Consider the following 27237-nt stretch of genomic DNA (forward strand, 5'->3'; position numbering starts at 1 on the left):
TAACAGATGTTTTCTTTACTAGTTAATGAAACAAAAAATAAAACATTTCTCATAGATTCATAACTTAGTCCATTAGAAAATGTCTCATTCTACAATCTCTCTGGGCTGACGTTCCATCAGTTTCATCGTGCTGTGTTTTTACATATCTGTTTGGGTGAAAAACCCCATAATAAACAGTAAGAAAAATAATCCCAAGGAAAAGAGCCAGAACTATGGTGGCGCTGATAGGGATAAAATAGTCTGAATTAAAAATAGAAAGAGGATAAGCCCAAAACACAGTCAAAATGCCCAGGGTGCCTAGCACCCTTACAGTATAATAGCAAGACATTGGACATTTGGTATTCTGTCCCTTGATATTAAAAAACGTAAACACAAGGATGAATCCAACAACAGTCCTATATAAGAATTCCATATGTAAAGAATTACAAAACTGAGTTTGCTTTATAAATGCCCAAATGAAACCTATGATCCAAAGAAATGACAGCAGAAACAAAGCAACCTTCACATCCACAAACAGCAGAAGCACAACACTCAGCATCCATGACAACAAGGTAAACAGCTTATAAAAGAGATATGTGAGTTTGGGCCAGAGTCCACTGAGGTGATTTTTATCAGGTAATGATTTTCTTAAAGCTATTTGATAATCGACTGTTGACCAAGAAATAGCACAGCAGGAAACCATGATGACCGCATCTGCAAAGGAAAACACAAAAGACAGATTGGCTTATGAATGGTAACAGTAGTATTAGTAAGAACAGCAATAACAATAGTAAATTAGCTTGTGCTATGCATGCTTTGGCAGTGTAGACACACCAACACATCAGGCAGTTGACATATCTAATTCGCTGGAGGTAGAGTTTGATATCTCCACATAGCATTAGGAGAGTCAAGGTTTGAAGAAATTTATTACTCGATTCTTAACATGCGACTATAAATTCACAGAACTGAGATTTGAAACTAAAACTGTCTGAAAGTTAATATGTTAATGAACTATATCATACTGCTTTAGAATAATCTTGAATAGATTCAGTAAATAAAACCTTTGCTAAACACTACAATTATGTCTACCATTTTCCACACTATTTGGCTTTAACCTTGTACACATATCTAATTCACTGAGAGATTGCTTAATGGGGTATGAGACCGTTTAACATAAAATTTAATGTAAGTATACATCATTAACAAAAATCATTTTTCATAATCTACAGATCCATATTCACATGAACAAATGTCCTCTGAAATTCACTAAGTTCTATAGGTTTGACATCTTTACCCATTTTCTCCCAGCAATCAGCCAAAGAAGTTCATCGTTGTTCTGGAAACGCAAACCATTTCCAACCCCATCGCCAAAGCAGAGGATGTTTTCAAAGCGGAAGCAAACATATGAGAAAATCAGAATGAAGTAGTGACAGGGTAGGAGTGGCTTTGAGTCACACCCATGGGCTGCATTTGCCTGGCCAGCTTGCCAATGGTGTCTTTCTTGCTGAGGATGAGGATGGGCAGGGTCTTATAAGCACATATTCTCCTCTCTTGATTTTGGCACAAAACACAATGAATCTGTATTCATTTTTTCCTTTTGTTTAATTAAAATATCACTTTCCCCTAAACTGTCCAGTGACTTTTTAAATTTTTTTAAAAATCTTTCATCTACAGGTGTGTTGCCTGCATGTGCCTGATGCCGATGGAGGCCAGAGGAAGGCATTGGATCTCCTGGAATTAGAGTTAGAGAGAACTGAGTCATCGTTGGCTTCTGAAACCGGAACCTGGTCCTGCGCAAGAGCAGTAAGTGTTCCTATCTGCTGACCCTCTTTCCAGCCCAGGTATATGTTTTTGTATTTGAGCAACTTCTTTGTTTGTTTTGTTTGTTTGTTTGTTTTTGTTTTTTGTGAAACAGAGTATCACTGTGTAGCCCAGGGTAGTTTTGAACTCAGCATTAATCTGCCTGCCTCAGGCTTCTGAGTTGCTAGGATTACAAGTGTGCACCACCATGCCTGGCTTTAGTTTCCAAATTAACACATGCACATAGTTTTAAAAGTTCTACAAACCTTAAAAAAAAATCAGCAGTCACTTTCTCCGGGTCCCCTGGCCATTGATCTGCGACCCCAGTCCCAGAATTCCTTAGTTCCTTGCTGTGGGTGGGGCCCTGTGAGAGCCCCTTCCGTGCCAGGATGTCTACTGCTGTTACACTTCTTCAGGCTTTGTTTAGGGAGCCATATTGTTGAGGTACCGTGGGCGAGACCTCCCTTGACATCATTTCTAGGAAACATATCTCACAGCAGACTTCCTGGACCTCTGGTTCTTAGAAGAACCCTGCCCGTGCTTCTGCGATGTCCCCTGAGCCTTGGGTGTGGGAGTTGTGTTGTAGATGTATCAGCTGGGCCGGGCATCTCACAATCACTTGTTCTATAACAGGGTTGTGACGTTCTGTAACAGCCTCTTATCTACTGATTCTGTTCTCTATTCTAAAGAGAATTTTCTTTGATGAGGGGTGAGAGCTATATATGGGTACAAGGACAAATATTTAAAATACTATTGGGAATTATGATGGCTTAGTAAAGTGGCAGTGGCAAGTTCTCCTTGAGGTCCTTGACCTCACTAGTCCTGGGCTTGGTAGAAAATGCATGCTTTCCCTCCCACTGAGGTGGCCTTAGAGACCTTAAGATTGTGATGCCATCCTGGCTGTCGTGGTTCATAGTGTTATAGCTGGGCAGGATTATGGGCTACTTCCCTCCTTTGGAAGCTTGCATAACAAGATCAGTGCTATGAAAGCTAGTTCTCAGTGGGGGATTGGGGCGCTTTCAAGTCAGATCCAGCCTGGAATTCCTGGTCTTTTGTCGAAAGTGCCTGCTGCCTTCAGAAATAGTACCTTAACTTCTACCTCTGGGAGGCAAACAAGGACAAGAGCAATAACCTATATTGTCTGGGGAGTCTTTTGGACTCCCCAGACCAACAACTTGGAAAGAGGGTTCCTCATACCTGATATTAGGGTTGTTTTTAGATAGTTGTGGTTCTTTGGGGAGCACCATTAGGCCAAGCCAACACCGTAGCATGTTTTAGAAAACTTTGTCAACAATCAGGCAGCCACAGCTTGTTGATTTATTCCCAGACCGTCTGTTCTGTTCCATTGGTCTACCGGTCTGTTTTTATGCCAGCCCAAGACTGCCTTTGTTACTACAGCTTTATTGTGTAATTTGAGTTCAGATATTATAATACCTCCAGCTGTGGGTGTCCTCATTATTTCACTGGTATTTGTTTTGTGGACTTTAGTGGATCCATAAGAATTCTTAGATTATTTTTACTAGTTATAGGAAGGATGACACTAAAATTTAGATGGAAACCACATTGAATCTGTAGATTCCTTTTGCTAACACAATAACACCGCCATTTTTACATTGAGTCTGCCAAGCCAAGAACATAAAATATCTTTCCATTACCTAGTATCTTCTTTGGTTTTTTTTCCCCCAAAGTCTTGAAATTTTCACCGTAGAGGCTTTCCCTTCCTTGATTGGGCTTATATCCAGGTACTTTATTTTTGTGAGCTGTTATAAATGGAATATTTTCTCTAATTTTTTTCTCTGTGAGTTATCTGTAAGTATATGAATAGTACTGATTTTTGTATATTGATCTTATGTACTACAGTTATACTGAAAGCACTTTATTAGGTCTGCAAGCTTTATGGTCGTGTCTATGGAGTCTGTAAGTACGAATTATGCAGCTGCAAGTAGGGACAATTGAACTTCCTCCCTCCATATGTCTATCTCTTTTATGTCTTTCTTTTGTTTATCTGACAAGGACTTTGAACTCTATATTGAGTAAGAGAGATGAGAATAGGCATCTTTGTCTCACTCCAAATTTTAGAGGTAATGCTTTCAGTTTTTCTATTAGTTTAATATTGGCCATAGGTGTCTTGTATATGGTTTTTACATTTTGAGGTATGATCCATCCATTCATAATCTCTTCAGGACTCTCATCATGAAGGCATGTTGAACATTTTGGAATCTTTCCTGCATCTCCTCCTTAAGCCTACTTATATAACATATTACATTTATTGAATTGGGTGTGTTACACTAATCCAGTAGCTTTGGGATAAAGCTCATTTGGTCATCATGCATGATATTCTTCACGGCAACATGACATTTTTATATTTCAAATAATTTTTATCATTATCAAATAACATCCAAAAACATTAAAAAATAAAAAAATAATTAAAATTCCACTACCAACAGCAGCCATACTTAATATTTTGGCACACTTTCATACAAATGTTTCTTTGTAGTCATGTATTTGTATCCATAAGAATATACTGATGGAGGCGCTGGAGAGGTGGCTCAAAGGTAAAGAGCACTGGCTGCTCTTCCAGAGATTCTAAGTTCAATTCCCAGAAACCACATGGTGGCTCACAACCATCTATAATGAGAACTTGTGTCCTCTTCAGGTCTGCAGGCAGAGCACTACATACACAAAATAAATCTTAGTGTGTGTGTGTGTGTGTGTGTGTGTGTGTGTGTGTGTGTAGTTGTAAAAAGAATATGCTGACTAAAAACCTTATAAACAGTTTTTGATTAAATTTGATCACATAAATGTTTTCTATGTCATTAAAATTTCTCTGAAAAGCCCAGTGGTGCTGGCATATGCCTTTAATCCCAGCACTTTGGAGGCAGAGGCAGGCAGATCTCTGTGAGATTGAGGCCAGCCTGGTCTACAAGAGCTCGTTCCAGGACAGGCTCCAAAGGTACAGAGAAACCCTGTCTCCAAAAAAAAAAATTCTCTGAAAAGACTCTTCTAAGAGCAGTATGTTTTATTCTAAATGTCTTTGGTAGAATTGCCATTTTTACTGTTGATCCTCCCGACCCAAGAGCAAAGGGAGATCCTTCCATTTTCTGGTGTCCTCTTCAATTTCTTTCTTCAAAGCCTTAAAGTTCTTGTCAAATAGATCTTTCACTTTCTTGGTTAGAGTTACCCCAAGATACTTTATGCTATTTGTGGCTATCGTAAGAGGTGAAGTTTCTCTGATTTCCCTCTCTGCTTATCTATCCTTTGTGTATAGGAGGGCTACTGATTTTTTGGAGTTGATCTTGTAACCTGCCACATCACTGAAGGTATTTATCAGCTGTAGGAGTTCTTTGGTAGAGGTTTGGGGGGGTCACTAATGTACACTATCATATCATCTGCAAATAACGAAAGTTTGACTTCTTCATTTCTGATTCGAATCCCCTTGATCTCCTTATGTTGTCATATTGCTATTGCTAGAACTTCAAGCACTATGTTGAAGAGATATGGAGAGAGTGGACAGCCTTGTCTTGTTCCTGATTTTAGTGGAATGGCTTTGAGTTTCTCTCCATTTAATTTGATATTAGCTGTTGGCTTGCTATATATTACTTTTATTATATTTAGGTATGATCCTTGTATCCCTAACCTCTCCAAGACTTTTATCATAAAGGGGTCTTGAATTTTGTCAAATGCTTTTTTCAGCATCTAATGTAATGATCATGTGGTTTTATTCTTTCAGTTTATTTATATGATGGATTACATTGATAGATTTTCGTATGTTGAACCATACGAAAATAGGCTTCTGGGATGAAGCCTACTTGATCGTAATAGATAATTTTTTGATGTGTTCTTGGATTTGGTTTGCCAGAATTTTATTGAGAATTTTTGCATCTATGTTCATGAGCGAGATTGTCTGTAATTCTCTTTCATGGTTGTGTCTTTGTGCGGTTTTGGTATCAGGGTAACTGTAGCTTCAAAAAAGGAGTTTGGCAATGACTCTTCTGTTTCTATTATGTGAAACACCTTAAGGAGTATAGGTATCAGTTCTTCTTGGAAGTTCTGATAAAATTCTGAATTAAAACAATCTGGTCCTGGGCTTTTTTGGTTAGGAGGTTTATTATGACAGCTTCTATCTCCTCACGACTTATAGGTCTATTTAAATTGTTCACCTGGTCTAAATGTCTATAAAAACTTAGCCATATTCTCTATTGCTAGATAATTGCTTGCTTTCTCCCTCTCTCTCTCTCTCTCTCTCTCTCTCTCTCTCTCTCTCTCTCTCTCTCTCTCTCTCTCTCTCTCTCTCTCTCTCTCTCTCTTGTTTTGTTTTTGTTTTTGGAACAGTATTTCTCTGTGTAGCTCTGGCTGTCCTGGAACTCGTTCTGTAGGCCAGGCTGGCATTGAACTCATAGTGATCAACCTGCCTCTGTCTCACAAGTGCTGGGATTATAGACATGCATCACGACTGCCCAGCTTTTATTTTTAATAAACTCTTTAAATTCTTCCCTTAAGAAAAAAAGGCAATAGATAAGAAGTGAACATGCTCATCCATTCCTACCAAGAAACTATCTCCATTTGATAACCCTTTGCAAATGAAAATTTAGTTTTCTCCAAGGGAGTCTCTCTGGGGACACAAACTACTCGTAAGTGTAGACTGCATGCCCAGCAGTAGATGCCAACAGAAATTGGGTTCAATGGCATCTTTGGAGGTTCTTTGTCTCATAACACCATGTCAGGGCTTTTTCCTTCTTTTTTATTTTTAACTTTTCATCTATCTATCTGTCTATCTATCACGTTACAGGTCTTTTGTACATATATTGTGGCTTCTGGTTTTGTGTTTTAATGGTATTACTGAGCATGCAAACTGGTGGGTGTCTGTGTCTGTATCTGCTTCTTGTGCCCTTTCTTGGGCTCTTTCCTCTCTATTTGTTTATTTTGTCCTATTCTGATTTGTTTGGTTTTTGTATCTTATTATATTTTATTTTATTATTATCCCTTAGATGCTTGTCTGTTTTCTGGGGGGACACAGAAAGGGAGTGGATCTAGATGGGAGGGGTAAACTGGGGATGGTAGAGAGAGGAAAAACTGTACTCAGGACATACTGTATGAAAACTATTTTAAATTTTAGAAAAGATCAAAAGAAAAAGCAATAAACATAAGGACACAATCACATCATAAAGATGCAGAAGTTTACTTGTCGCATCATTTACTACTCAGGTGTTTCCAGACAGCCTAAATTAGCATGAATGACAGAGTGGCTGGTGAGTTATAGCTTATCTGCCATTTGTAGCATGGTGTGTGTGGTAAGGAGAAGGAGGGAACCCTCCCTGTAATTAATGTGGACATCACTGCAGGATGTGCAGGTGAAAACAAAACAAAAAGCCAAATGCTGTCTCCTTTGTCTTAGGGGAAAAAGAAAAGAAAGCATATACTTTTCCAGGCTCTCTGAAGGACGATCTAGTGACCAACAGCAGACGTTTCCCTCTGGGCAGACAAGGGAAGGAACAGCAGGAACAGAAATAGAGATTATCCCTTCACACATTTTTTAATGTTTGAAACATGTTGCTGAATTTCATTTCAATTAGTAATTAAAAAATTCAAAAACAGTCCTGAGATTTATAAAGCTATAATAAGATGGCGGCAGCATACGTCTACCCGGGGTATTAAGAAAGACTTACACTGAATTAAAGTTGCCTGGCCGTGCTCCAGAAAGGTGTAGAGCTGAAGAATGAGCTGTGGGCAGCTTTCCAGGTAGGCCTCAAACAGCCTGAGCATGCTCAAGTCGGTAGCTATGTCTATAGCTTCTTTGTGAGGGTCCGTTTGCTCCTCCGTGAAATCACTCGTTCTGCTGCTGGGTTTGAAAACCACCTGGTAACCCTGTCTCAAGGCAAACCAATACCTAGAAAATAAACATGAGTATTTCTCTTCAGTCACATACTTTTAGACACTAAATTCATTTTAATTAACATATGAAAGATAAAATTATGCATATGTATAAGATATGGATATTTCAAAGCATGTATATGTTCAAGGTTTAAATCAAGTTAAAGATGTCTGTCATTTTAAATATTTGTTATTTTATAGTGAAAATACACAAAAATCCTTCTAGTTTTTTTTTTAAAATATACAAGCTGTTGTATATTCATATCATTGTTTATCATTATCTGTAGGCATCCTACCATGCAACAGGTCTTCTTATCTTTTTCTCTTACTATTACTTAGCATCTCTTGATCAGCTCTCTGCACTTGTGCATCTTTATGATGTGTATTTATACACATATTAAACAATATATAAGTAAGGACTTTTCCACAGACCCTCTTCAGTGTGGGTGCTCTACACTCCCTTCATAGGCTTCACTGAGATTCGGACCTCATGAAATTTTAATGGCTGAGTGATGTGTATATTAAGCACAGACGATCATACCTCATTTTTAAAATAATCAGTCGAGAAAGCTAAGGCTGCAAAATGTAAATGATCACAAACACTTCTACAAAGAACAGTGGGCCGACAGAAAGTCCACACACAGATCCTGAACTACTGCATCCCAGAAGACAAATTATAATTTAGTGGTCTGGTGGTTTGAATGGAATTGGCCCCTAGAATCTCATAGAGAGTGGCACTATTAGGAGGTGTGCCTTTGTTGTGTGGGCATGGCCTTGTTGGAGGAAGTGTGTCACTGTTGGGGTGGTCTTTGGGGTTTGCTATGCTCAGGATACAGTCCAGTGTCTCAGTCAACTTTCTGTTGCCTGCAAGATGCAGAGCTCTCAGCTGCCTTTCCAGCACCACATCTGCCTGCATGCTGCCATGCTCCCCACCATGAGGATAATGGACTGAACCTCTGAAATTGTAAGTAGCTGCCCCAATTAAATGTTTTCTTTATGAATTGCCATGGTCATGGTGTCTCTTTACAGCAATAAAAACCCTAAGAGAAGTGTTTATCAGATTATCTTAACTACAACAGAGAAAATTTCCTTACAGAATGTGAAGGCTGAAAAGGAGATTGAATCTTTTCCATTTAATTTAGTAAATCATTAATGACAAGGGGTCGCTGAGCATTTTCATAGTAGAAACACAAAAGGAAAACAAAACAACCACAACAAAACCCCTCAAAGACTCTTAAAGTAACCCTGCTCAGGCCCTTCTTCTAAAAGAACTTTTAGATAAATACTGGCTACCAGCCTACAGATAAGATTCACAAAAGAAAAAAAGTTGGCACTTATTTAGAAGCAATCTGAGGCTAGGAGAAAGACAACCAAGACACTATTTCTAGACTTAGAATTCCTTATCTGCCATCAGTTTCTTCACAGATAATCTAATAGACACACAGAGAGACAGATATAGAGATATTATTGATAGATAAAATTATAGAGGAATAGAGATACGGATATAGATTTATGTATAGATGATAAAGGTATAGATATAGATGATACGGATATAGTTACAATGCTCTTTAATCCAAAACTGTGGGAAATTTGCAGAGCCTGTAAAAGTTCTTCCCAAATTTCCTGATTTTAATGTCAAATATATCCAGACTCTAAACACTTCACACGACTTATGATACAACCTCCATCCCCAGGTTCATCAGGCAAGCCCTGGTCCATATTATCTCACTAGCTCCATCACTGTTCTTCCTGATCCTATTTAGTCTTTCAGGGAGGGGTGCGCCACAGCATATACGTGGAGTTCAGAAAGCAGTTTGGGGGAATGGGTTCTCTCTGCCATATGTGTTCAAAAAATCAGTCTCAAGTTGTCCAGCTTGTGGCACCAGGCACCTTTATCTTCTGAGCCATCTTGACCACTCTGATTCTATTCTGGCCCCTCATCTAACCTATTCTCTTCACATCTATTTTGAACCCTTTAAATATAATTCATATGGTATTCGTCTAGCCAAAATGCTCCAATGATTTCCATCAGACCTAAACCCCCAAATTCTTCCATATCTCCTAAGGTGTTCATGACTGCCTCCACACACACACACACACACACACACACACACACACACACACACACACGAGCATCACTCTCTTTCCACTTCCGCACAGCTCCAGTGCATCCTTGCATCTCACAACTTAACTAAGCTACATCTACCTAGGACCCTTCTAAACCCAATATGTTTTCATAGTTGGCTCCTTAATTTTACTTAAGTTCCTACTTGGTTGTCACATCTATGAATTATATTCACTGTGGGCTAGATGCCAGGTAGAGAAAATGTCAGCAACAAAGACAACTGCATGGTCTCTATCCTCAATGATCTTACAATTCAATAGGCATATCAATTATATATACTAATAGCTTCAATAAAAGGCAGAAGAAATAAATAACCATTAGAATAAAAATACCACATTGTGAAAGTGTAGCATAGAGAAAAATTAACATTACCTATAATAGAAAGCTTTACTTGAGTCTCTTCTGGGTATCTAGCACAACAGGAAATATCTGCTTCCTATTTCTGAAGTGGTTTATAAACCAGTAGGTTAAATACTATTTAGAAACACAAAAATTACATAAATATTATCCATTACACATAGAAAGCCTAATTAGCACAAGCAACAAGGAGTGGTAAAGAAGAAAATGTCAGTGTTAAGAGTAGAAACTCAGACAAATGTGGTAGCATGCACATGTAGGCATGGTATATGCATACATATCCAGGAGGATCACTTGAGCTCCAGGTGACAGTGAGACCACATCTGTATCAATAGATAGGTAGGTAGGTAGGTAGGTAGATAGATAGATAGATAGATAGATAGATAGATAGATAGATAGATAGATAGGAGACAGACAGACAGACAGACAGACGGGGGATAGAAAGACAGGTAGATGTTCTCATGGTTAGCGTTAATGGCCTATTTGGCAGACTCTAGACTCACCTGGGAGTGGGGCATTTGGGCATGCCTGTGGGATTATCTTGATGTGGTCAATTGGTGTAGAAAGATTCAGCTTACCAGTGGCCAGGGCTATTCCCTGAGCAGGGGATGCTGGACTCCATAAAATGAAGAGCTTAACTGAGCTAGCAGGCATTCATCACTTGCTGTTCCTACTTGTGGATGCAATGTGGCCAGCTGTTTGAGGTTCCTACTTCCTTGAATTTCCCACAATGATGGATTACACCTTGAATTGTGGGCCAAAATAAACCTTTCTCTCTTTAATTGATTTTGTTGGAGTATTTTCAATCCCAGAAATAGGGGGGAAACTGACAGAGGCAAAAACTCTAACAACATCAAAATGTTTGGATTCAGATCCAGATTCTGCCCAGTTCTAACCTCTCTTTGCTCAGTATGCAGAATTGAAAGATGGAGTTCTTCATCTCCCTTCTGGTCAGTGGGCTGAGCTCCACACGATCTACAATATGGAAGATGCCCAAGCGGACCGTGTCAAGTGCTGTGTAAGTCCCTGGGAAACAGAGTGGATATGCTGCTTACACTTCCAGGGATGTGATGGAGGAGCTTGGCTCAGTAGTGTAATGGTTTATGGAAATTTTACATAATTCTTTGTTTATTTGAGGTTAGTTTCACAGACACTAGATTTGAGTATAATTTCCTGACTAGTATTCCATTGTTTCAGTTTATGGAACAAATAGTCAACAAGCCCAAGAAAAAGAAACAGAGAGTGTTTGCTTAGCATAATTTATCCCCATATAGTCTTTCATTTGAGGGAAAAAAAATAAGTATCTGGTCTTCTTTTCCAGTAATGAATTGCTGTTATCAGGCAAACTTTCATAGTGACAATAGATGAATTCTGGGAAGCACACACTTTGTAGTGAGAAAAAGAAAAAGAAAAACAACGAAAATCAGGAAGGAACCCAAGGGTGTTGTGTGAACTGCACTGCATGGTTACTCGGTTTTTGCTCTGAAGGCATCCACAGTCCAAATGACACAAAGCAGATACAGCTCAAGACTAGTCAAAATTTCCTGATGGGAAGTCTGGGTGAGACTCTACAGAGTAGTTAGAAATTCGGGCTGTTTCAGAAAAGAGGAAGCCATTGGTAAAGAACCCCAAATCTATGCTTACTTTCCTCGAGCCTTTGCCTATTCCTTGCCCTGCACACATGGGGTAAGACTTTGAGAAACAGGAAAGAACAAGTGAATGGAACCCCTAGAGATTTTCCCAGCTAGCTTACATCAAAGAAGAGCTTAGAATATGACTCTCACCAAATTAGAAGTGACAGGCAAATATCTCAGAAATTCCCCAAGTCCCAGAAAATGTCACAGTGTAGAAGTATAAAGTCTATCTCAAAATGAAGAGATTTTACCATGGGCGAAAAACAAGAGATTTGCCCGAGCTAATCCTCAACCAAGCTTCAGTAAAATATCAAGGGAATTTGCCTGTAATTTGGCTGTTGCTTTGAAAGAAACCAATGTCTTTACAAGGCATCAGTCACTTTGTAATATTCACACTATGAAAAGAATTACTTGACATACAGCCAACGAGGAAATGTCACTCAAAACAAAGAGAGAGAGCAGTTAAAGGAAACATCAGCTAAAAGAAATGCAGTGACACATGACACTGATCAAACACTAACGCATGAGAACTGTGTTAAGTCTATGAAGATAATGAGGTGAAAGGTTGGAAATGTAAAGCAAAGACATGGATCTTGAATAGAATGTTTAGTTGAACTCTTCTACAAGTAAAATACACAAAATCAAAATTAACTGGAGAGAATTAACAGCAAATTTAGCCAAAACCAAACAGATCATTGAACTAAAGATGGGTGTTATAACTTGAATATTTGAGTTTCCAAAAATTCATATATATTAAAAACTAATTTCCATGTAATATATGGGAGAGGGTGTTTCAGAAATAACTAAATGATGGGATTGATGCCCCATAAATAAGACCCCAAAGAGTGCCTTACCTTCTTACCAGCTAGCTAGACAACTAGAAGGCAGCTCCTAAGAATGAGAAAACAGGACCTCTGTAGTAGTTTGAATGAGAATGGTCCCTATAGCTTCATATCTTTAAGTGTTTAGGGAGTGGCACTATTTAAAAGGATTAGGAGGTGTGACCTTGTTGGAGGATGTGTCACTGGGGGTGGGCTTTGAAGTTTAAAAACCCAAGCCTGGCCCAGTGGTTCTCTTCCTGCTGCCTGTGGATCCAGATGTAGAACTGTCAGCTTCTTCTCTAACACCATGTCTAGCTGTGTGCTGCCATGTTTCCTGCCAAGGTAATAAAAGACCAAACCACTAAACTGTAAGCCAGTCCCAGATAAATACTTTCTTTTATAAAAGTTGCTGTGGTCATGGTGTCTCTTCATAGCACTAAAACAAGACAACTTCATTAGACTGTAACCTGCCAAGACCTTAGTCTTAGAATTCACAGCCTCTAGAACTGTAAGTTGTGAATTATTTTTACTTACAAGCCACCTAGTCTGTTACACAGACTATTTTAAATGTTACAGGAGCCTCACCAGACAAAGGTAATAGCTCAAGAGAAACCAAATGAAATCAAGAAGGCAAAAAGGGCGGGGAGGTGAGGACCTATGAGATGAACTTCAAAACACCGTGTAGAATTCAAATCCCAGAAGAAAAGGAGATGAAAACAGGAAAGTCGATTTGACAAAATATTGGTAAAAATACAGCCAACGAGGCTGTATTTCATTATCAAAACAGCAGTTTACAGATCCATGAAGTTTAATGAACCCAGACAGAAATAATATAAACAAAGACATACACTCAGGGCCACATCATTCTTAATTGCTCAGAGTTCAATATATAGAAAAAATACATCTTATCTTCTACACAAACAACAAAAAGATTAGCTGATTTCTCATCAGAAATAAGGTAAGCCAGAGGAACACCATATTAATAATTACAATAAACAGAAATAGGTTAAACACTCCACCTTAAAGAGGCTGTCAGATTTGATTTTAAAAAAAAAAGAGCAGGGAAGGAAAAATAGCTCAAAGATTAAAAGCACTGGCAGCTCATCCAGAGGACCAAATTCAATTCTCAGTACCTCCATGACAACTCACAACAATAACTACAGTTCCAGGGGATCCAACACCTTGGTCTGGCTTCTGCAGGAACAGCATGCATGCAGAACATAGACATGATGTAGGCAAAACATGGATACACATAAAATAAAAATAAATAAATTTTTAAATAAATAAATAAATTTTTTTAAAGATGCAAATTTATGGGACTAGCAAAATACTTGCACATAAAGCACAAATAGTTTCAATGGAAATCATAGAAAAAGTTGATCTGCCTATACTGATACCCCAAACAAAACAAGACTGGGTGAGGATTAATAAGGATATAGAGGAAATGTTATAATGACATAAGAACCAACTCACCATGATATCATAACACGGGTGGTGGTGGCTCACACCGTTAATCCCAGCATTTGGGAGGCAGAGGCAGGTGGATCTCTGTGAGTTCAATGCCAGCCTGGCCTACAGAGCAAGTTCTAGGATAGACAGGACTGTTCCACAGAGAAATCCTGTCTCAAAAAAAAAAATAGAAAGAGTTGGCATGATAGAATAACACTTCTATATCTGTATGCCATGCTAAATAAGACACATCATACTTAGAAGCAATAGGCACATATATACCTAATAAATAATTCATGGAAATATTCCTTATCATCCATCTACTAATACAAACACCATTTATTATTATTCTTTAAGGAAATGGCCCCACAATTCAGGAAATGCCACAGTTTCAATACTTAGCCTGGACAAACCTGTGGATTTAAAAAACTGCTCTGCTTTTGCTCACTTCTCACTACTTGTCTCAGGAGTCTTCCACTTTCTAGACTAAGGGATTACAAAATCAGAGATTAACAAATGAAGGAACTTTTGTTACTTGTCTTTCACTAACAGCCAACATAATTCAGTGGTTTTTCTTTCTCTGCTTCATTTAGCTGTTTACACAGACAAACACTGACATCATTTTTTAAAGCCGCATTGTGACTAATCTCCACCCCACTCGTGATCCTACTGCTTGGCCCTCACCCTCCTCCACAACCACGAGTCATTGTTATTTGTTTCATGTGGACCTTCTCAAGTTTCTTATGTGTGTAAAGAGACATAAACGTAGATACCTTTCATGACCTTTGTCATTTTACTCAGTATAAAGAATGAAACTGTATCACTTGCAAGAAAATAAATGGAATTAGAGACCATAATGTAAGCAAAAGAAACCAAACTCAAGAAATAAAAGTGTCATATTTTGTCTAATATAGCGAACCCTAGATCGTATGACATGAAGACAGAAGGGTACTAGTCAAGGGGAGAAAGGGGTCAAAGATGAAAAGGATCGAAAGACAAAGGATGTAAAAAGGTGGAGAAAAGACAAATATCACAAGTGTTCTCCCATACACGGAAAGTCGAAACATAGAAAAGTCATGAAAACAGAAATAAGACTACTTTGGTGGGAGAAGATGAGGAAGAGGGACAAGAGGGGTAACAGAAGGGCAAATGAGTGTGAGCAAAGTATGATGATATACATGTATGGAAATTACTTGATGAAACACAGTATATTGCACGCTAATGAAAATACTAACATAAAAATAAGCCTCCCAAAGTGTGATCCTTACATCTTTTGACTTAGTATAACTGTATAACTCTCATTGGTTATATGTGCCACGCATTACATCTTACCTACTATAGATCTATTTGCATATCAACACTAACCTCTACTCCATTCCTTTGTATCTAATGAGAATGTGCACCTCCAGAACAGACTAAAATACTGTCTTTTCAGCTTCCCTGAAGCCAAAAAATTCCTCATTGCACATTTTGTCTTTCTTAAACACAGTAAAATACCTACTAAATGAAAATACCATATTAATGAATCTGGAAATTTCTGGCAATACAGCAATGATTCACAAAACAGCAATAGCAAAGACCAAAGAGCAAGTAACCTTTGTGCTATTTTCAAATACAGAATCTTTGTACCTTTGCTCATCTGACTACTAGGCTATAAAAAATGGTTATGTCTGTTTGGATTAAAGAATAACAACGTTGGTTACAATATCTCTAGGCGCACACTCAGTCCTATAGCAGCCCCTTGCAGGAACCCTCCTCCCACCTCATCTCCATTCCCTGGGGACTCCACCTCTCGGGACTGACCCAGGCTGACCCTACCCATTCAGCTCTGTTGCTCCAGACTTACCCTTTGCCCTACTGCAGTCTGCCTGCCAGAGCCCCTCCTCCCCCATACCTCCATTTCCTGGGAACTCTCTCTTGGTGTTGACCCAATCCCTACCCCAAGCTCTCTCCTACTGCCCCTCCCATCTCATTTCCTTTCTGTTATTCACCAACTTGCTAAAGCACTCTCTCCCACGGCCCAGACAGCTACCACATTTGCCTAGGATCCAGAGAACAACAACCGAAGATCAGAAACACCCAAACAACAATAGCAAGACCAGATATCAACACGAAGAAACACATCAAACATCATAACCCAAGATCCTAGACCTGAATGCAAAAGCACAGGCATAAATAACCAAGACAAGATGCCTACACCAGCAACAGTAACCTTATTACAACAAGCCTTGAAAGAGGCAATCTAGCTGAAATACAAGACAAAAATTGCAATTAAGAATATATTCAAAAAGCTTAGTGAGAATATGAATAAATCCTTTAATGAAGCCTGTGAAAACACAGACAGTTGAATAAAAGAATGAAATCAATTCAAAACATGAGAGTAGAATTTAACAAAAATAGAATCACTAAAGAAAACCAAACTGAAATAAAACAAGTAAATATTTTGGAATTACAAACAAAAACCCCACAGGTAAACTTACCAATAGTGATGGTTTAAATAAGAATGGCCCCTGGAGGCTCATATATTTGAATGTTTGGCTGGCAGCAGTGGCTCTACTTGAAGGGGATTAGGAGGTGTGGCCTCATTGAAGAAAGTATGCCACTGGGGGTGGAACCTGGGGTTTCAAAAGTCCAAGCCAGCCCCAGTGCTCTCTCTCTTCCTGCTGCCTTTAGATCTAAATGTAGAATTCTCAGTTACCACATCTGCCAAGTGCTGCCAAGTTCCCCACCATGAATAGATAATAGATAAAACCTCTGAAACTGTAAGCAAGTCCCAATTAAATGTGTTCCTTTATAAAAGTTAGGATGGTTACAGTGTCTCTTCATAACAATGAAACACTGGCTAAGACACCAACAAAGTACAAGTCATTGAAGAGAAAATCTCGGGTGTTGAAAATAAGTTAGAGGATATTGAGAACTCAGTCAAAACAATGGTAAATCTCAGAAAAAATTCAGGTTCAAAACATCCAGGAAGTCTGGGACACTATGAAAAGACCAAATCTATAGGGATGGAGTAAAGAGAAGAAATCCATGTCAAAATAAAACATTTTTAACAAAATAATAAAAGAAAATTTCCCCAACCTAAAGAAGGAGGCACCTATTAAGGTCCAAGAAGTATATAAAACACCAAATAAACAGGAACAGAAAAGAAAGTCCCCATGGTACACAATAATCAAATCACTAAATGAACAAACAACGAAAAGCTATTGTTGGGGTCCACAAATCTGGAAATAATCCACCACAAAAGATCAGGTTTGAGCAAGCCAAAAATTTATTTAGAAAAACTTATAGGGAGGCAGCAGAGGTCATGTCCCTAAGACGAGGGCAGCAGCTGGTTTTAAGGGGAAAACCCCACAAAAAGACAGTTCCTGAGTATCATCCAATCATAATGCAATATGGGATGAGTGGTGGGGATTTTCCACAGTGGTACACTTCCAGCCTGCCAGGGCGTTGTGTGGTTTGGCAGCCCACACTACTCTTGGCAAACCACTCAGAAGAGGATTAAATATTTGTGATTTGACCTCATTAGATACCTGTACAATGTGGTTGGGGGTTATAGCCCAGCCTCAGGAAATTGTGGGTAATAGTTCAGAGTAGAACAAACTAGAACAAAATGGAGTTCTCACTGTTAAATAGAAGTTAACACTGCAAGAGAAAAAGAACAAGTAACATATAAAGGAAGGCCTATTAGAATAGCACCCAGCTTCTCAAAAAAAAAAAAAAAACTCTAAAAGCCAGAGGGGCCTGTAAAAATGTTCTACAAATTCTAAAAGACTTTGGATGCCAGCTGAGACTATTATAGCCAGCAAAACTATCACATTTGACAAAGAATGAAAAACATTCCATGATAAAACCAAACGTAAGCAATGTATACCTAACAATCCAGCTCTACAGACAGCACTAAAAGGAACTTCAGTCTGAAGAGGATAAAAACAACCAAGAAGACAGAACTGATGAACGTCATGACATAATTAAAAACAGGAGAAAAAATGTACCATAACAATAAACTATCAGAGATCAATAAACACTACTCATTGATAAATGCCCAATATTAATGGTATCAATTCCCCAAACAAAAAACACAAATTAACAAGTTGGATTAGAAAACAGGATTTATCTTTCTACTTTATCTAAGAAACACATTTAACATCAAGAATAGACATCACCTTGAGGTTTAAGGATGGACAAATATATTCCAAGTAAATGGGCCCAAAAAGCAAGCAGGTATAGCCACGTTAACAGAAAACAGACTTCAAATGAAAACTAATCACAAAAGATAGAGAAGGAAACTATATATTCATTAATGGAAAAAGCTCTACCAACAGGATAATGTGATTATAAATATGTGTACACCAAACATGGGGCACCCAAGTTCATAGAAGAAACACTACTACAGCTTAAATTACATATGGACCCTCATATGCTGATAGTGAGAGACTTCATTTTTTTTTCCCGAGTCAGGGTTTCTCTGTGGCTTTAGAGCCTGTCCTGGAACTAGCTCTTGTAGATCAGGTTGGCCTTGAACTCACAGAGATCTGGATGCCTGCCTCTGCCTCCCAAGTGCTGGGAATAAAGGCATGCACCACCACCACGCGGCAGTGAGAGACTTCCATACCCCACTCTTGCCAACTGAGAGGTCAACAAGACAAAAACTAAACAGAAAAATGCTGAAGATAACTGACTTCATAAATCAAATAAACCTGAAAGATATTACAGGACATTTCACCCAAATACAAAAGAATATAACTTCTTTTCAGCCCCTCGTGGAACTTTCTTCAAAACTGACCACATACTTGAACACAAAGCATGTCTCAGCAGATAAAAGAAACTTGAAATAACATTCTGCATCCTATCTGAGCACTGTGGATTAAAACTGGAAAATATTAAAAAAAAATCAAGACAGAAATGAGGATGGAAATAAAATTTTAAAATTGAATTAAATTGAAAATAAGATATACCCAAGCAAATGGGACACAGTGAAGGCAGTTTTAATAAGCAAGTTCATAGTTGAAAAATATTAGTGAGGGAAACAACCTAAAATGCCCCTTGACTGAAGAATGAATAAGGAAAATGTGGTACATTTACACAATGGAGTACTACACAGCAGAGAAAAATGACATCTTGAAATTTGCAGGAAAATGAATGGAGCTAGAAACGTCATATTGAGTGAGGTAACCCAGACCCAGAAAGACAATTATATGTACTCACTCATCAGTGGTTTTTAAATATAAAGCAAAGAAAACTAACCTAAAATCATAATACCAGAGAACCTAGATAACAATGAGGACCCTAAGAGAGACATACATTAATCTAGTCAACATGAGAAGTAGTAAAATACAAGATCTCCTGAGTAAATTGGGACTGACCATGGGGACCACGGGAGAGAGTTGAAGAGGAGGAGAGAGGCAGAGAGGGGAGAAGAGAAAATGTATAGCTCAATAAAATCAATTAAAAAAGAAGACTATTAAAAAATTAGTGAGATATCATATTAGTAACTTAGTAACACACCTGGAATATCTAGACAACAAGAATAAATAACACCCAAAAATGTAGATGGCAAGAAACATTCAAACTCAGGGAAATAATCAATTTTAAAAAAAAACAAAATAAACAATAAAAAGAATCAATGAAATGAAGAGTTGACTCTTTAATAAAATCAATAAGAATGACAAACCCTTAGCCAAATTAACTAAAAGATAAGAGAGAAGATCCAAGTTAATAAAATTAGAGATAAAAATTAGAACATTACAAAAGACATGGAGGAAATTCAGAGATGCATTATGAACATACTTTTAAAATCTCTACTCCACTTTACAAACTGTAAAACCAGAAGTAAATTGGTGAATTTATATATATATATATATATATATATATATATATATAGTATATGTATATGTGTATATATATGTATAGGTATATGTATATGTATATATATATGTAGCCCAACAAGGCTAAATCAAGATCAAATAAGCAATTTAAACAGACACATAACCTCTAGTGAAACAGAAGCAGTAATTAAAATTTTCAAAACCCCAAAAGGTCCAAGGCCAGACTGATTCAATGCAGAATTCTATCAGCCCTTCAAAGAATAACTACTCAAATATTCTTTGATTTATTCTACAGATAAAGAAGCTGAAGGGCTATTTCATAATTCTATTAGGCCACTATTACCCTGATACCAAAATCACTCAAAGACCCAACCAAAACAATTATAGACCAATATCCCTTGTGCCATAGAAGCAAAGATTCTCAATTTTAAAAGTTTCCAAACTAAATCCAAGAACACATCAAAAAGATTATACACCATGGGTTTCATCCCATAGATGCAGGGATAGTTTGGCATACCTAAATCAATAAGCACAATCCACAACATAAATAGACTGAAAGGTAAAATATATCATTCTCGTTAGATGCAGAAAAGGCCTTGACAAAAATCCAACATCCCTCCGTGATAAAAGTCCTGAAGAAACTAGAGATGCCAAGGATATACAAGGAGCATAATAAAGACAAGCCCGCAGGCAGCATCAATCTAAATAGAGAGAAACAGACCATTTCCACTAAAAGCAGGAAAAAGACAAGGTTGTCCACTCTCTCCTTACCTATGCAATATAGTAACTGAAGTCTTAGCTAGAGCAATAAGACAAGTGGGGGAGATCAAAGGAGTACAAATTGGAAAGGAAGGAGTCAAAGTATCTTGATCAGATTATATGATTTTATATATTTTAAAATCTTAAAAGCTCCACTGGGAAATTTCTACAACTGATAAACTTTCAGCAAAGTAGCAGGCTATAGAGTTAACATAGAAAACTCAGTAGCCTTCCTTTATACAAATGACAAACTGAGAAAGAAAGCAGAGAAGCAGCATAGTTCATTGCCTCAAAAAATATACATCTTGGGATAATGAAACAAGCGAAAGATTTGTATGATAAAAAGTTTAAGACATTGAAGAAAGAAATTGAATATATCACAATATAGAAAGAACTCCCATGTTCATAAATTGGTAAGATTAATATTATGAAAATGACCATTCTACCAAAATCATTCTACAGATTCAACACAATCTCCACCAAAATTACAGTACAATTCTCCCCAGAAATTAAATAATTTTCATCTTTACATAGAAACACACAAAAAAGATAACTAAGACAACCTTGAATAATAAAATAATGCCTGGATGTATGAGTGTTAGATTTTAAATTGTACTACAATGCTATAGGTAATAAAACAGCATGGTATTGGGATAAAACCAGACATGCTGATTGATGGACTTAAACTGAAGACCCAAATATAAGTTCATGTATCTGTAGATACCTGATTTTTGACAAAGAAACCAAAAAGGCACTCTGAAGGAAAAAATGGCATCTTCAACAAATGGTGCTGGTCAAACTAAATGCAGCTGCATGGAGAAGGATGCAGATAAATCCCTATTCATCGCCTTGCACAAAACTTAACTGCAAATGGATCAAAGACCTAAACATAAGACCAGATACACTGAATCTGATAGAAAAGAAATTGGGAAATAGGCTTGAACTCATTTGCACAGGGAAGGTCTTTCTGAAAAGGATACTGATAGCACAGGCATAAAGATCAACAACTAATAAATGGGACCTCGTGAAGCTAAAAATCTCTGTATGGCAAATATTGAACACATCATTTGAGTAAAGCAGAGGCTACGGAAAGAGAAAGGGACTTTACAAATTATACATCTGATAGAGGGTTAATATTCAAAGTATATAAAGAACTAAAAAACAAACCATGAGGAAAGCAAAAAAAAATTAAAAATGAAGTACAGAACTAAACAGAGAGTCTCAAAAGACAAAACATGAATGGCTAGAAACACTTAAAGACATGTTCAGTGTTCTTTAACTATCAAGTGAATGCAAATTAAAAGTATTTTGAGATTTCATTTTTTACCAGTAAGAATGTCCAATATCAATAAAAACAAATGATAGCACAAATAATAAAAACCCAGAGACAGATATTGAGGTTCAACCTGAAGGTCAGAAAAGCAAAGCAGCCAGCCACTAGCTCTTACCTCTACCTCAGACCAAAAATGGGCAATCCTGCCTCCATGAATCCTGAGACTGAATATGATACCTGTCTCCTCCCATTTTATATTCCTCTCCAGTGCTGGGATTAAAGGCGTGCACCACCACCACCTGGCCTCTATGGCTAACTAATGTGGCTTCTGGAATTGAAGGTGTGTGTAACCATTGCCAGGCCTGTATGGCTGACTAGTATGGCTGCTTTGCACTGATCTTCAGGCAAGTTTTATTTATTGAAATACAAATAATATACCACTATAAGCACACGTTGGCAAGGGTGTGGGGAAAGGGAAACTCTCATCCATTGCTGGTGGGAAAGCTAACTTGTACAACCACTATGGAAAACAGTGTGTCAGTTCCTCAGGAAGTTGGTCATAGATCAACCTAAAGATCCATCTACACCTCTCTTAGGCATATACCTAAAGGATGCTTCATCCTACCACAGAGACTTTTGAGCCTCTCATTCACACCTCTGGTAATTGGAGGGGGGGGTGGTCAGCGGCAGAAAGAGGAGGCTCTGCTAATGAATCCAGAAAAGGTCTAAGAGTTCAACTAAGATGTACGTAAAAACTGATGGCTGAAAGCAAGTAATATGTACCTACCTGCAAATAGAAAACCTTGTACATTTGACTATGCAAATTTCAAAAACGGACCTTGTGCTTGGATAAAATAGCAGTGCTGGGAATTAAACAGACACACTCACCTTGTAAAAATTCCTCCTTGCAAGCAATGAAGTAGAAGAAAAGAATGCTCATTTTCTTGTCTTGTTTTCTTTAAGTCATCCTTCAACCACGAATAGCTAAAACACTGGACTATGAGTGTTCCACAAAGCACAAAGCTTAATGTTAAAACACCAAAAACATATTGTCCGTCATGGAAATACCTAACAGACAGGAAGATGTCTGCAACTAAATCAATTACATAGATTATAATGCCAAAAACTGACATGGCAAAGTTGCATTTGGTATATTTCATTATGAATGACTAAGGCTCTTGGTTAGCTACTCTTTTTCAGATACAAAAATAGGGGAAATACCAGAATGAATATTAGTTTATCCTGCAGCTTAGCACTGAATTAATTTCTACTCTTTGAGTCTACTTAGAGAAAAGAATATGGGGACAGCGTTCAGGGACTTAGTGTTTATCTAACACTCATGAAGTCCCATATCAGTCCCTAATACCAAAACCAAATAAGTATTATGAAATTGGAACACTAAAACGAAAGTAAATAATTTTAACTTTCTTTTTAAAAAAATTCTAATCCAGATCCAGTGGTACAAAAAGGCTTCGTGGTATCTTCTCTTCTATCATGGTCTTCATTACAGATAACGATGTCTAAAATAAAACAAAAACATGTTTCTCACTCTTAATGATAAAGTCTGGACCATGATATTATGATCTTATGTTTCTAAGTAGAGAGTATTTTCATGAAATACACATTTTATAGTTGGAAAAGTCAAGTCTCAGAAGTATAGTCACTAGTTGATCATGTCATCTGAAACTGAAGTACTTATCATTTAAAACTAGGTCTTCTCACAAAATTATTTATTATAAGACCATTTATATTGGCAAAAAAAATACAAACTACTTAAATGTCACCCAATTCCAAATCACACTACAGAGCCATAGTAGCAAAGACAGCACACTCCATGCATAAAACACACATGTATATGAACAGGGCAGACTAGAGGACCCAGAAATAAGCCCACAAGGCCACAGCAGAAAGATCTTCGAAATTAATAGAATGTAGGAAGAAAAACCAAAGCACAGGCCAGGCAAGGACTTTCCAAAAAGGACTCCAAAGCCTCGGGAAATAAGAGCAAGAATTGCCAATAGGACAGCGTCAGACCTTAGTGCATCTTCACAGAGCAGGGATCACCCTGGAGTGAAGACACAGCCGGACAAACAGGAAAAATCTTCATCACTTATTAGGGATTAGTACCTAGACTCTATAATAAAAAAACTAGAAAAATTAAACATTAAAACAACAAATTATCTAACTAATGGGCAAATGAATTTAATGATATTCAAAAGAACAAATAAAACTAGTCAATATGCATAGCCGCTGTGGAAACGATCATCAAGACTCCATTGATAGGGCTAGAGAGAGAACTCAGCCAGCATAGTTAGTATTATGATCCCTACTGTAGAACTGTTCTGAAAGCAGTCTGATGATAGCAAGACTTATCTGACTCAAGCATTTTTGTTTCGTTTTTCCTAATTGCCAGTAATCCACCAAAACAACAAATCCAGGTTTCTGTCCACTCAGATTTGAGAATACTGTTCTCTATGAACTGCAACATTTTAATAATATATATGAGGTTTGCTGCTCTTAGAGTAGCAATGGTTTAATTATAGAAAACAAAGATTTTTGAACATTTTCCTACCTTCACTCCCTAGCCTGTAACTATCAAATTTGTGTCTCTTTGGATTTTGTTGTTTTCTGGTGTTTGATTTTAAAAATTAGTGTTTTCACTAAAAGCAACAACAAAAAGTAGCTAAGCAGCTTTAGCCTGGGACCAGGGCGGAAGTACTAAAATGTGACTGAACATATTTCTGCCATTTTGTACTATGTTGCAAAGTGGGGTTCTCAGCACTGACCATTATAAAATATCTATCAACCCCCAAAACTTGAAGATGCTCTGTATACTGCAGTGCCAAATAGTGAGCCAAGCTCGAACTCCATGTGTGAAGAGACCAGAACACCTATCGCACACTACTAAAACTTTCTTTCATCTTTAATAAAGGGAAAAATTATATGTCGACTGAAATTATAGTAAAATAAATTTTCCCTATCATTTACTATCAGAAAATGCTTGATCTGATATTGATTTTTGTTTGCCTAGATTATAAGGCTGCATAAAACATTTCATAAATCACAAATGGAGAAATTTAAACTTTGCTTTATTGAGTTGTCCAGCAGGTTAGAAAAGATAACCCATACAGCCCACAGAACCCCCTAGGTAAGCCCTGGGCACACAGGACTCAAGAAATGATGGTTACTATTTGCTGTGTGCCTGATTATCTGTGTAAGCATCTGTGTTTCCCAACTCTGACTTAATTTTCTTTAACAAGAACTGAAAAGGTTGTTTTCCATGATGTGCTCTCAGAGCTTCGAAACACAGAGGAAATATGATAAGAAAAATTTTAAATGTCAACTGTAATTTTATCTGAGGAACGAATGCCATTTCAGAAGATTGTTTTTCTTCACCATTCTTTACCATATGCTACAGATTAAACTTTTTCCCCTCCACATTTACATATCGAATCCCCAGTTCCCAAGTATGACCTGTTAGGAGAGGGGAACTTGAAGGAGAAAGCAACGTATCTGCTTTGGAGGCTGATGAGGAGGGCTAGTCTCAGGAGGGCTGGCCATGCGGCTCAGTGCAGAGAAAACTGGCCTGGAGGGAGGCCCAGGGTTTGATCCTCAGTGCCTCAGAAAGGGGGTGGAGAGAAATGGAGAGGGGCGGGGGAGGAAAGGACAGTAGAGGAAAGGTCATGTGAGGATAGAAGTCAGAGGTCAGAGCGAGGAGACAGGCACTTCCAGAAACCGCCCCTACCGGCTCCTTCATCTTGGACTTCAGTCTCTGTAAGTATGATTAAGCGAACTGTAATCTAATGAGTGTGTGGTGTTCTATGTGTACCTGACTCTCTATAAAAACATTTAGTACTCTAAAAGCCCGGAAAGGAAAGAATTACAAAACACACACACCCAAACTAGTGTCTACTGTTTCATATTATTTCCCACATATATGCATTATGTTTAAAAGTCTACAGGACAATCCTAGAGGCAGCTGTACTCTATCCTAGAATTGTACTCTACTTATGAAACAAGAATAAAAATCTTAATATCATTTTCCAGTCTCTCCCAGCAAAACTAAAATTAGATGATTTCAGAATATTAAAGGCTGACCAAAATGTCATAGTTGAGCTGAAATTTCACATAGGATTTTTAATGTAAGTAGCTTACTTGGTTATAGACTACTACACCTAAGCAGTCTGTGTATATTTCCATCAGCCCATCACTAAAGAGAACTCGCTTTGCCTGACATTAAGTAAAACCCCAACAGGCTTTTTTGTTTGTTTGTTTGTTTGTTTTTTGTTTTTCGAGACAGGGTTTCTCTGTGGCTTTGGAGCCTGTCCTGGAACTAGCTCTTGTAGACCAGGCTGGTCTCGAACTCACAGAGATCCGCCTGCCTCTGCCTCCCGAGTGCTGGGATTAAAGGCGTGCGCCACCACCGCCCGGCCCCCCAACAGGCTTTTGTTGACATTTTACAAGGCAAAGTCATTTCTATGAAACAAAAACTGTATTATTATCAGAACATTTCTTAATAGACTTATTAACATAGCAATGTCCACAATATTGATTCAGTCAGACAGAACAAGATCCCCACAGGAAGCAAATCTACACGGCAAGCTCATAAAAAACGTGGCCATCATAAAGACATCCCACAACTCTCTGGATAATTGTACTTTTATAACTTGCTTACAGATAGCCCATCTTTCCCTCCCCAGTTGACCACTGTCCCAATGCCACCCGAGTAAAAACACCACCACCTACAAAATGTGCCTTCTACTTACGGACTTAATGCTCCGCTGTATGGCTAGCTGGCTGCCAGCCAAAACACATAACCTTTGCCCTGGTTACACAATCACTCGGCAATAAAGCAGTTATTTAAAAAATATATTTAAAACCAGGAAAGTTTCACTTGATCAACCAAACTTAATTCATGTAAAACTGGACCTACTGGTGACAAATCTAAAGGCCGTCTTTAATTCAATGGCCCTTCTTCACAGTCTTCACCTTAGGGATTTCATTTCTGCACTGAACACCAGGATAACGAGTGTGTAATCCTTTTGGATCGCAGACTAAAATGAAACCAAAGTCACCTGTTAGTCACATGAAAAACTCCAATCTGTTGATAAGAATCCCTCACTGAGGAGAAATCATATGTTTCCTGATTTATGTTTAGACTCTAAGCTTTAACATATTTATCATTTAATCGTTAAGAAAATACCACTTAGCCGGGCGGTGGTGGCGCACGCCTTTAATCCCAGCACTCGGGAGGCAGAGGCAGGCGGATCTCTGAGTTCGAGGCCAGCCTGGTCTACAAGAGCTAGTTCCAGGACAGGCTCTAGTAACTACAGGGAAACCC

At 38.0% G+C, this 27237-nt stretch overlaps 1 protein-coding gene across 4 annotated transcripts; it reads right to left on the bottom strand.

The window, feature by feature from the left end:
- Xkr9 (XK related 9) lies at nucleotides 1–26941 on the bottom strand. 4 transcript variants are annotated; one of them, XM_038347581.1, is made up of 4 exons: nucleotides 26830–26941; nucleotides 22785–23416; nucleotides 7446–7666; nucleotides 1–693 (listed from the first exon to the last, which is right to left on the bottom strand). In XM_038347581.1, the coding sequence occupies exons 2-4, from the start codon at nucleotides 23054–23056 to the stop codon at nucleotides 65–67; spliced, it is 1122 nt and encodes a 373-aa protein (XP_038203509.1). In that variant the 5' UTR covers nucleotides 23057–23416; nucleotides 26830–26941; the 3' UTR covers nucleotides 1–64. The 4 variants fall into 4 exon arrangements, with proteins under 4 accessions (XP_038203509.1, XP_038203507.1, XP_038203510.1 ...); XM_038347579.2 differs by lacking the exon at nucleotides 26830–26941 and adding an exon at nucleotides 26663–26811; XM_038347582.1 differs by lacking the exon at nucleotides 26830–26941 and adding an exon at nucleotides 23931–24022.
- Nucleotides 26942–27237: the final 296 nt, after the last annotated feature.

This window comes from Arvicola amphibius, chromosome 11, assembly GCF_903992535.2.
Source record: "Arvicola amphibius chromosome 11, mArvAmp1.2, whole genome shotgun sequence".
Classification (NCBI taxonomy): Eukaryota; Metazoa; Chordata; class Mammalia; order Rodentia; family Cricetidae; genus Arvicola; species Arvicola amphibius.

Coding starts and splice junctions, on each gene's coding strand:
- Xkr9 (XM_038347581.1), bottom strand. CDS start 23,056: ATGAAATATACCAAATGCAACTTTGCCATGTCAGTTTTTGGCATTATA. Junction 7,667..22,784: donor CAAGGAGGAATTTTTACAAG/GTGAGTGTGTCT, acceptor TTTATTTTCTAG/GTATTGGTTTGCCTTGAGAC. Junction 694..7,445: donor CCAGGCAACTTTAATTCAGT/GTAAGTCTTTCT, acceptor TTTCCTTTGCAG/ATGCGGTCATCATGGTTTCC.